Source organism: Sinocyclocheilus grahami, unplaced genomic scaffold (genome assembly GCF_001515645.1).
Source record: "Sinocyclocheilus grahami isolate Dianchi unplaced genomic scaffold, SAMN03320097.WGS_v1.1 scaffold13.1, whole genome shotgun sequence".
In the NCBI taxonomy this organism is placed as follows: domain Eukaryota; kingdom Metazoa; phylum Chordata; class Actinopteri; order Cypriniformes; family Cyprinidae; genus Sinocyclocheilus; species Sinocyclocheilus grahami.
This window is the reverse complement of record NW_015505192.1, coordinates 3129448-3142112: the sequence shown is the minus strand read 5'-3', so window position 1 is coordinate 3142112 and position 12665 is coordinate 3129448. Positions and strand designations below refer to the sequence as shown.

The 12665-nt window shown below is 35.4% G+C and overlaps 1 protein-coding gene across 1 annotated transcript; it reads right to left on the bottom strand.

Annotated features, from left to right (window-relative positions):
* Positions 1–8619: 8619 nt before the first annotated feature.
* On the bottom strand, positions 8620–9256 carry LOC107599764 (dual specificity phosphatase DUPD1-like). The gene is made up of 2 exons (XM_016291457.1): positions 8973–9256; positions 8620–8896 (listed from the first exon to the last, which is right to left on the bottom strand). The coding sequence occupies exons 1-2, from the start codon at positions 9205–9207 to the stop codon at positions 8664–8666; spliced, it is 468 nt and encodes a 155-aa protein (XP_016146943.1). The 5' UTR covers positions 9208–9256; the 3' UTR covers positions 8620–8663.
* Between the last annotated feature and the right edge of the window lie 3409 nt (positions 9257–12665).

Genomic DNA, 12665 nt, shown 5'->3' with positions numbered 1-12665 from the left:
CAGCACATGGGAAATATGAATAATTAATCATAACTAGTTATAATTAATTATGAATATTTTAGATCCGCTGTAGATATTTAGCTGACCTCTCAGGGTCAACTGTCTTGTCAATTCTAAGAACGTTAATTTCCTGGTTAAGGGAAATAACTTCCTTACTGTACAATTCTACAAAAGTTTGTAGCATAAATCTGCATGATTAAGTGACTCAGTTATGAGCAAACAATGAACCACGTCAAGTGTGATACAAGTAAGGTTTTATTAATCACATAAACACTTAAACTAGTCTAACACTACATAAACACATACACTGGTCTAACATCCTACATAAACACATAAACTGGTCTAACATACACATACACACACACACACACACACACACACACATGCATACAGTTGGTATAGGAAAGGGTTAAAGCTTAACTCAGTACAGAGAAGAGAAATAAGGAATGAAATTATAGAACCATTTGCATTTTCAGCAGATCTCCAGCCTGAAGGGAAACATCAGATTCTTAGTTCAAACACAATTTTTGTAAAAAGGTGCAAATGATACCTCATGTATCAATCAATAAGGCTAAGTTTGATACTTGCATGTCTCATCTGCCTGAAAGAGAGGCTTGATGCAATCTGAAGTTTCCAGTTGATCTTTGCTGAATTTGGGTCGATGAAAAGAACCAGTTTTGAGTCAGAGAATCTTGTTCCTATGAATTAATTAGTAGAAAAGTCCATTTCTACTGTGCATTTGCCTCTTGCTTATGGGACATTTTCCCTGGTCACATTCCATGAGGTCGTAAACGTATCTGGTGTCAGGTTTGCCATGGTTACCAGGGTCCGGGGGTGTTACGCCTTTCGGGGGGAAGGGTCCATAGGTCCTCATATGGCTTGTTAACTGAGGGGTGTTACAGAGTATTTGTTAAATCTAGCTAACAAAATATATATTGTGTTTGATTGGTCCAGACGCTACACTTGTTTTATTTCAGCTAGTTGCCAATGCAACATTTATCATTTTCATTTAGTTTAACTTGATGTGTAAAATAACAAAAAACTGAAATTAAAATAAATATATAGACAAAAACAATTAATAAAAATGACAAAAACTAAATTACTAAAACATTAAATAAAATGTAAATAAAATATAGACCCCCCCCCACACACACATACACACAAAAGAAAATAAAAGATTTTAAAGGAAGTGACATAAATTATTGAATTTTATTTACATTATCTTCAGATGATAATTCATATATTTAGGTGAAGTTGAAACGGTACTGACAGCTCTTATGCCATGTGTTTTGATTTAACTGTAAAACCAGTTCTCTGGGTTGGATGCTGGGAACTGCCTATAATTTGTGTGATTGACCTAGAAGAATAATAGTTAAATTATGAATAATAACTGTCGACTGCGTAATTATATTTCAGTCATCGTAGTAGCATGTCCTGTAGCTCTATAGGTGTGCACATAAATTTCTTAGTTTGGAACATTTAGGTTCAATCTGTGACATGCTGTCGTGCTGACATGCATGTGTTATCAGAGTAATTATTATAAAATGATATAAATAAAATATACAAATATATTATATAAAATAAGAAATCATTCTAAAATAATAAATATAATAAAAAATTATATTTTATAAAAATAATGATATAAAAATATTTCTGAAATTAAACATCTGCTTTAAATCTCAGAAATGTCTTGCTCAATAGACGTCCATAGTGAATGTATAACAGATTGAATTTTTTTATTATTTTTTATACAATCTAAAGCAAGAGTCGGCATTGTTTTGTGTAAATTAAAAGCTTTTGTTCCTTTAGTATGTTTTTTGTGTGTGAGAGATTCTGTAACATAAGGAGACTTAAGTGTTTTAAAGTCATTAATAATTTTACTCAAAATCCATTTTTATACATAACGGCTCATATTTTTTTTTAAATGTCTATCTCACGCAAAAGTTTTTTTTTTTTTTAATTCATTGAAAGCTTTAAAGGGGTCATATGATGTGATTTAAATTTTTCCTTTCTCTTTGGAGTGTTACAAGCTCTTGGTGCATAAAGAAGATCTGTAAAGTTGCAAACACTAAAGTCTCAAATCCAAAGAGATATTCTTTATAAAAGTTAAGAGTCAGCCACGCCTACCTAAAACGCCTCGATCTAACACGCCCCCACATGTCTACGTCATGATGTGGGAAGATTTGCATAACGCCACCCAAATGTTCACGTAGGCCTGGGCGATAGAACGGTATCGATATTTATCGACGGTACACCTTCTTCGATGACGATATAACAAATTTTCGATATAGTACACGATATAGGCACGTGCTATGAGTGACGCAGACAGCACACACAAACACATGCTGAAATGAGTGCTGTGCCTGCCTGTGATGAGGAGAAAAATTTATATTAGTCTAATTTAATTCAGCTCTTTGTATTAAGCAATGTATAAATACATGATACTATTTTGTTCATAATTGTTTATGCAATTTACGAAATTATATTTGATTTATATGAGTTAATTTAGACGTAATGCAGGTTTTTTTATAGACAGCTATTTCCATGCGTTGACATTATGCGCTGCATTATTTTGCTCATTGCGCCCTCCTGTGGCCTCGGGAGACTAGACAAAAGTTTCCTTAAAACCTATTTAATCTGCATATAAAAAATTAGAAATTAGATATTTGTTCGTAGGCCTGGGCGATAGAACGGTATCGATATTTATCGACGGTACACCTTCTTCGATGACGATATAACAAATTTTCGATATAGTACACGATATAGGCACGTGCTATGAGTGACGCAGACAGCACACACAAACACATGCTGAAATGAGTGCTGTGCCTGCCTGTGATGAGGAGAAAAATTTATATTAGTCGAATTTAATTCGGCTCTTTGTATTAAGCAATGCATAAATACATGATACTATTTTGTTCATAATTGTTTATGCAATTTACGAAATTATATTTGATTTATATGAGTTAATTTATAGGTTTTTTTATAGACAGCTATTTCCATGCGTTGACATTATGCGCTGCATTATTTTGCTCATTGCGCCCTCCTGTGGCCTCGGGAGACTAGACAAAAGTTTCCTTAAAACCTATTTAATCTGCATATAAAAAATTAGAAATTAGATATTTGTTAAATTTTTATTGTGTGTTTGACTGTTAAAACAAAAAATATTTGTTGTTTGTCTCAATAAATTGGGTTAATTTAAAAATACAGTGGTTAAATTCTATTGCTCTTTGTTTTAAAAATGATCTATACCGAACGATATGAAACATTATATCGTTGATATTTTTTTTAGCTATATCGCCCAGCCCTATGTTCACGCAAAGAAAGAAGGCGTAACTTTTATTCTCGCTGTATTATTGTTGTTGCCGCTGCCGCCATGTTGTGAAGACGCTGTGTTTCGTTGTGAAAGCGAAACTTCTTTGTTTGGTCTTCCAAAAGAGGACACGACTAGAAATCAGTGGTTAAGTTGTATTTACAACACTGTTCCAGAACACTTCAACCCAAATATTCAGATGTGCATGATCCTTCAGAAATTATTATAATATACCGATTTGGCACTCAAGAAACATTTCTTATTATTATCAACAGTTCGGCTGCTTAATGTTTTTATGGAAACTGATACTTGAGGATTTTTTGATGAATAAAACAATTCAAAAGAACCGCAATTATTTTAACTTGAAATCTTTCAGAACCTTATAAATGTCTTTATTGTCATTTTATGCATCAATTTAATGCATTCTTGCTGAATAAAAGTATACATTTTTTTGTTTAAAAAAAAAAAAAAATCTTATTGACCTCGAATTTTGAATGGTAAATGGACAAATATTTAAGTACTCAAAAAAAAAAGATGACAATTAAACAATTACAACATGATAAAACTATTTTAAAATGGTATATATTTAAAGCTATTAATACAAACGTTTACTTTTATATAAAAAATAGTATTTTTGTGTGGAGAAATAAATTCAATTAGAGAGACAATGACAAATTACATTTAAAAAAAAGAGACCAACAAAAAATGGAGGACACGTGTTTTATAAATATAAAAATAGTTTTCCGTTGTATTCTCTGTACAGAAAATCTGTAAATTTCACATACATTAATAATTAAAACATTGACCTTTTTGTATTACAGTTTGTGCATGCTGCATGTACAGTTCCGTTAACTTAAAAGTCTTTTAGATCAAAATAAGCAAAAGTGCATTTCTATGGAAGAATAGGTGTTTCACTTAAAGAAATTAATTATTAATTTATACACTGAAAAATAAAAATAAACTGCATCTCAACTTACCAAAAAAAATTTATGTTTTAAAATGGAGCTAAATAAACTATTTAAATGTTAAAACAGAATTTTAAAGGGATAGTTCACCCAAAAATGAAATGTGATGTTTATCTGCTTACCCCCAGTCATCCAATATGTAGGTGACATTGTTTCTTCAGTAGAACACATATGATGATTTTTAACTTTAACCGTTGCAGTCTATCAGTCGTATAATGCATGGCAATAGTAACAAAATCTATGAGAGTAAAAAAAACATGCACATACAAATCCAAATTAAACCCTGTGGTTTGTGACGACACATTGATGTCCTAAGACACGAAACGATCGGTTTGTGCCAGAAACCCAACAGTATTTATATAATATTTTACCTCTAATACACCACTATGTCCAGCTGTCTTTGGGCGCGCGCATGGCATCCGGTGCGTGAGGTGTGTACGCGCTCTGGCGTAGTTTACGTTAATGGGTGTGTTGATATCCAGCCGAAGAGCAATCAACCATAACTTCAGGCGAGCAGGCTCAGAAGTTGGGAATATGTGGAAAGTCACCACTCCTGAATGAGTACACGCGAGAGAATGTAATTTTTTTGTTTGAAGTCGGTTTGAACAATCCGGATAAGCGCAAGTAAGTAAGTACCAGATTAGCCGTCGTACCTACAATGACTGTGCACTGTGTAAACAATGAGTGACGTATATTCATTCGCAGCAGCTGCATCTCCACAGGACTAGACGCCTTCACTGCTACTTGCTGAACTGCTCAAGTGCTTTGACTAGATCCCAGGTAATGGCATTGTGAACCACCACACAGTGAACACCTAAAAGAGCAGGAATCAGCTGCTGATTCAACCGAACAAACAATCTGCAACTTTCACTGTACAGTTACAGATCTCTGAAGCAGCTATAAAGGTTTGCTGAGGAGAGTAAGCAGAAACTTACCAAGCCTGCAAACCTCCACGATGTTCCTATCCTCATCATCAAAGAATAATCATGTCAGAAAGCTGGGCGCCACTGTCAGCTTTCAGCCTGGAGACAGAACAACAGTCAGACAGACTGAGGTACTGTGAGCGAGACGTCGCATGCAAAGACAGACGCACACACTATTGTGCCACTTTGATTTTGAATAGAATTGTGAAATTAAACCACTGGTTACAGTATGGAATGATTAAGATATATATTTTTGTAATGTTTATGAAAGGTTTTTGTTCTCCCAGGTGCATTTATTTGATCAAAAGCTCAGTAAAAACAGCAATATTGTGAAATATTATTACAATTTAAAATAACTGTGTTATATTTGTAAAATGTAATTTATTCCTGTGATGCGAAGCTGAATTGTCAGCATCATTACTCCAGTTTTCAGTGTCACATGATCCTTCAGAAATCATTCTAATATGCTGCTCTACAAACATTTATTATTATTATTATCAACAGTCTGGGTGCTTAATATTTTTATGGAAACTTTTTTTCAGGATTTATTGATGAATAGAAAGTTCTATTTCAAGTTTGAAATATAAATATGTTGTAGCTAAATGTCTTTACTGACACTTTTGATCAATTTAAAGTGTTCTTGTAGAACTTTTTTTTTAATCTTGTGCAAAAAAAAGGAAAAACTGTTTTCAAAATTGACTAGTACATTTTTTTTAATATAAAAAAATAATAATTATTCCAAGCTTTTGACTGGTAATGTATATATTATAATTACATTTGTACATATTCTAAAGAAATTGAATGATGCTAGAATGTTATGGTGGTTGCCAAGTCATTGCTATAGAGTTACTTAAATGTTAAACTTAAATGTTTTAGTATTGCTTTGTGGTTACTAGGGGGTTTACCAATTACCAGTCAAATTCAAAAGTCCTTTCTGTACCTTTTAAAATGAGTGACCTTTGAACCGGGGTAGATCTCCTTGAAGGAAATGTATTGGTCAAGTTTATAGAGTGACAACAGCTGATTGGCTCCTTCAGTCTCGCTGGTTCTTTGAGAAAAATAAAATAAATACAGCTCTATATATATAGAGCAGCTCTCTCTCTCTCTCTCTATATATATAATTTAGAACATCATCTAGTCAATGTGTGCTCATTTGATCATTTGCAAACTTACCGCGATGCAATGCATAAACCCCTGACTATGCAGTGAGCTCAGGAACTTTTCAGTATTGTGATAAATGGGAACCTTGGCAAATATTGAATCCCGCACCGTGCCGCTGGAGAAGCAGGAGATGAGTAAGTGTGTGTCAGCAAAAACTTCAGGATAAATGTCTTGGTCTTGAAGTATGTTAAGGGAGAACAAACAATGACTGAAGCTGAAGAGGACAAACCTGTCTGAAAAGGTGAATCAACATGGGTGTCGACCCACAAAGGCCAAAGGGTGTACCAATCTTTGAATCTCTGTCAGAGATGTGCAACAGTCAGTTACTGTTTGCAGATACCATAGGAATGAATGAGAATCGCCGTAAACAGAATCGGCATTGCCTTTATCACTGTATAGAATACTACAAAATAATATGATTTATGCTTCATTTTGTGATAAGAAGTCACATCAGTTGAAAAAGGGAAATTATTTCAAACCGATTGCCATTAAGTGTAATTGTTCCTTTTGTATGAAATAGGAAATAGGAATCAGACATACACAGATGAAATATACATTATATAATACACACACACTTTATATTTCTATATATAAAGATAATCAAACAAACAGCACCCCTACACACACACACACACACACACACACACACACACACATTTTTGCATTCATATAATATCACACACAAGAAAAAATGGCACAGTTTTTAATTACTACAGTACCAATGACATCAACCATATTCTGTGGTCTCTACAGTATGAAAATATGAGGAAGTATATTTATCTTCTCAATCATTAGGTTTATTGGTAACACTTTACAATAAGGTTGTATTTTGTTGACATTAGTTAATGTATTAACATGAACTAACAATGAACAATACATTTGTTACAGTATTTATTAATCTTTGTTAATGTTAATGAAAATACAGTTATTCATTGTTCATGTTAGTTCACAGTGCATTAACTAATGTCCCTAAATGCATCTTTTGATTTTAATAATCTATTAGTAAATGTTGAAATTAACATTAACTAAGATCAATAAATGCTGTAGAAGTATTATTTTGGCATATCATGGTTACCATTGTAGTGTTTTTGCAAGAGACAGAAAAATATAAACAAAACAAAATATCATAGGAATGCTATTTCTCCATCCTCTTGTATCAAACTCTTCATCACACTCAAAGCTTTTGTGCAAGATACTGTATGTTAGTGGACTAATGTATGGAATAGTGAATGAGGGAAGTAGAAGTTAGGAGGTGCATGGCAAATAATAAGAAGTAAGTGATCGTATGAGTAATATTAAAGGGAATACTAATATGATTTTATATAGTTTTATAGTACTTGTTTATATCAACATTATATTTTAATAGTATTCATTATTGTATCTTATTTTATTAATAATCAGGGTTAATGGTAAATAAATGACCAGTTTATCAAATTTAAATCATACCTGACAAGTATGAAGTCAAGTCAAGTCAAGTCAAGTCTGCTTTATTGTCAATTCTTCGACATGTACAGCACATACACACAGAGAATTGAAATTGCGTTACTCTCAGACCCTTGGTGCATACAGATAACACTAACAGTAGAACATAAATACAGATTTAAATATAAAATACAACTATACAATTATACAAATAAGGTAAAATGTAAAAAAAAATATAAAGCAGCACAAGGCGCATGGCAGAAAGAGTGCAAACCAGTGAAGTTTAACCAGCGATTCTCATTCATTCCTATGGTATCTGCAAACAGTAACTGAAGCCATAAAAACAAAAGTCATAAATTATATTCTCACTTTTTCCTCTTCATTGTTTTGTTTTTTTTTTGAATATATTTAGTGGACAGAAATACCTATGTAATGGTAGTCATGTTGTATTTTGATTGTATATACTGAGAATAAACTCAAATCCAGGGAACTTCTTATATAAATGCAAGACCAAATCAAACAGGAACACCAAAAACAATGCTTCACAAAATGTCATATTTATTTAGTCATTTAGCAGAAGCTTTTATCCAAAGCGACTTACAAATGAGGACAATAAAAGCAGTCAAAACTAACAAAAGAGCAACAATATATAAGTGCAAATAACAAGTCTCGGTTAGCCTAACGCAGTACACGTAGCAAGGTGTATATATATATATATATATATATATATATATATATATATATATATATATATATATATATACACACACATATACATAGATAGATTATATATTACAAACATATATTTGTAATATTTTATTCAAATTCATGTGCAAATAGTTTAAGAGTTAGTAATTATTAAATAGTCCGTGCTCTATGTTTTTAGCGGCACTTTGCTGCCTGGTTGCCCTGTAGCTGTTGTTTTCGCTGCTCCACATGTTCGGCATTAAGGGACATCAGCTGCGTCAGGAAGCTTATGGAGGGCTTGATGTGTCGCATCTTTATGACGTGATCAATGGCTTCGTCCACCATCATGTCATGGTGGATCATCAGATATGCCAGCAAACATGTAGGGGACTGGCTGACACCATGACTGCAGTGAATTAACACCTTATCTGTGAACATAAATACAGAAAGACGAATTCCCCAAACAATTTGTCACTTTAGAACACTTGATAAAAACGATCTTAATTTCTGGGTTCCTCAGGGCCTTGTGAATGAATTTGGCAGCTGGTAAGAAGTACATGCCCATGTTGAAACCGTCTCTGTGTGTTGTGGCCGAGCCACAAAATTTGATGTTCATGCCTCTGTAATATTTCGCCCCTGTATTTATCTTTCCTTTCAGGTCTTTCTCTGTTGGCATTCCCATCAGGACCCTCAGCTTCTTCTTAACTGCTGCAGCATTTAAGATGTGGTTAATACCCATCTCTTTGAGTTTGGTTCGGTCCCTTGCTGTGTCTCTGCACAAGAACACAACAACCTAAATGAACCTTTCAGTAAAGAGGATTTACATTGTAAAAATACAATTGTGTTTGATTCCTGCATTACATTATTGCTTTATCACATGGTTTATATTCGTCTATATGAGTTGCAGACTTACCCATTTCCCAAGAAGATGTTGGGCCAGACCTCAGTGACAGGTGTCTCAGACAGTATACATTCCTCCAAACGGTTTTTCAACTGGGAAATGTTTTGAGGAATATAGTTCTCTAACACTGAAAGCTCTGTCACTTGAGGTTCCTGCTCGGGAACGCTTGCTCCTGGGACACACGGCGGCTCTGGAAGAGTAGGATTCTTCTGAGGCTGTGCTGAGATCGCTTTTGGAAGAACGCACTCATTTTTTTATCTTCCTCACTTTGGCATATTCTGAAAAAGAAGACTGTATGTTATTAGAAACATATCTAACAACAGATTAAACATGAATAGTTTGGAATATATTTCTGTTTGCATGCCATTATAATGTAAAGCAACTCAAATGCTCTGTTGACATTCACCTGTTGGGATGTCCTCCTCAGGGGTTTTAGGAGAAGCATCAGTGCCACTCTGATCGTTCCCACTGCTGCTCCCTCCCACTTCTGCTGAAGGGCCTGCTGGTTCGGTCAGATCTTCAGACACCAGTATTGGGCTCCTCAGCTTCGAGATGGCATCGCTGATGTCATCCACCAAACCTTCTGAGGATGAAGGTCCCGATTCAAAACTGCTCGGATCTGGGATACACCATTCCTCGGTATTGACCGGATCCAGTTCAGGTTTCATTGGTTCAGATGTTGAGGACAAAGGTTCAGGAGCGCTTGCAGCTGGGACACACAGTGACTCATCCGGATCCGGCTGCGCTGAGATCCCATAACGCTTTTGGAAGAACACACTAATTGTCTTCCTCACTTTGGCATATTCTAAAAAAATAAGAAAAACAGTATTTTATTAGAAACATCTATAACCACAGATTAAACATGAATAATTAAAGTGTGGACGCATTTACTGTTTAGCAAAATCAAACGACGGCCAAAAACATTTCTTATGCAAATTACATTCACATTCAAGTTGGTCACTTGAATTCACCACGCTGACCAAAAATAGGTCACCATGCTGGTTCGAAATAGGGGTGTAAAGGGTTCAACACGTACATGTTCTGCACATTTAGTCCGACATTTTTATTTGCAACTCAATGCAATGTTGCATTTCAACTGCTCTGTTGATATTTACCTATTGGGATGTCTCTTAGCGATTTCAAGAGAAGCATCCATGCCACCCTGACCGATCTCACTGCTGCTTCCTGCCTCCTCACACAGCGACTCATAAACAGCCGGATCAGTCTTAGGCTGTGCTGAGATCCCAGACCGGAAGAACTCACTAATGGTCTTCCTCACTTTGGCAAATTCTGTAAAAGAAGAAAAACAACATGTTATTCGAAACACGTCTAACCACAGATGAAACATGAGTAATTAAAGTGTGGTCACGTTTACTGTTGCTTGGGGGAAAAAAAATTCCTTACGCAGACTTTGCTTATCAATTCACCATGCTGACCAGTAGAAAGCTGCTTGGTTTGAAATAGGGGTGTAACAGGTTCAGCACGCATGCGTACCTAATGAATGCAGCCTAGTTTTAACCACTGTACATGTAGAACTTCTCTGTGTGCGGAATCTAATTTGTGTGAGCTGTGCTCACAATGGATCTTTTTTGCCAGTTAAATTTCACTGATATGATGGCACCTTTAGTCCAAAAATTATTATTATTATTATTTTTTGCAATTCAATGCAATGTTGCAATTCAACTGTTCTGTTGATATTTACTTATTGGGATGTCCTCCTCAGAGATTTCAGAAGAAGCATCCATGCCAACTTGACCAGTCTCATTGCTGATCCCTGCCACTTCGCATGACAACTCGGAAACATCCGGATCAGTCTTAGGCTGTGCTGAAATCCCAGTCTGGAAGAACTCACTGATTGTCTTCCTCACTTTGGCAAATTCTGGAAAAGAGGAACAGTATGTTATTGGAAACACATCTAACCACAGAATAAAGTGTGGTCATGTTGACTGTTGCTCAGCAAAATCAAGTGAGAGCAAAACAATTTCCTCCACAGATTTCGCTCATTTTTACATGGGTCACTTAAATTTTCCATTTACAACAAAGACAAACTGCAACACAAGGAGTGCTTTTTAGAAGTAATGCCAGACTGTTTGCATTTTTGTGCATCTTTACACCTCTAGGCTGAAAGTGAGATCTGTGTCAGCTGTGCTCACAATGGACCTTTTTTTTTTGCCAGCGAAATGTCGCTAAAATATCACTAATGTGACTGAACATTTGGTCCGACATTTTTATTTGCAACTCATTGCAATTTTGGATTTCAACTGCTCTGTTCTCAGTTACCTGTTGGGATGACCTCCTCAGAGGTTTCAGGAGAAGCATTCATGCCATCCTGATCGACCTCACTGCTGCTTCCTGCCACTTCTGTGGAAGGCCCTGCTGGATTGGTCAGCAACACCGGCTGCGAGATAGCATCCTTGAAGTCAGCCTCCAGCTGCACATCTTTCTTCTCACAGGAGACTGCGTCGTTCATGACAACCTCTAGCTGCACATCTATGTCTTCCGGTTTATAGCAATCAAAATGGTCATAGATGGCACGGGTGATCTCCGACTCCACATCTTCCTCATCTGAAGCCCAGTAACTGCAGTAGAAGGCACCATTGTCATAGACCTCCACAAGCACTTCTCCCAGTTCTGAAGACATGATGGTGTCTGGTGTTTTGGATCTGATACTGTCAGTTCAAACGGTATCTGATAATGTCAGATGTAGAGTTTTCAGATTGTATGTGAAACACTAGTACAGATTGAGTCTATGTACTGTATGTATATACAGGAGAGTGTACGGTCTGTATTGGTACACTTTCACTCAGACTCTGTTTCTGCTCAGAATCATCGATGTGAAGAGATTCTGCAAGTATGTCTAATTAGTCTGTTCTGTGGCGGCAAGTGACGTCATAAAATGATGTGTCTAATTGTCGTTCCACAGTTGCCATAGAAACAGCAGCGGAATCCAGTCACGTGGGCGATACAATTATTTACCTGTTTACCTTGTATCGTTTCTATCGCGACTATTTGCAAATAATATTTTAAAATATGCACATACACTTTTAATTGTATACTTAATGTAGCTACGTTCCTTAGAATTTGCATGACTGATGGAAATTATACCATATTTTCAATTCAAAACGGCCATATTTGAGAAAAAAGTTGAATAGTTTGTGTTGGTCGTAACATTTCTATCCTAAATAGTTGTCAAATATTAAATGCTTGGCTACTTCCATCTTACCTCACTATCTTTCAACAATATGTCACACAAGCGTTTAGATCTGTGAAATATCTCTGTAGTCTGTACATCGTTG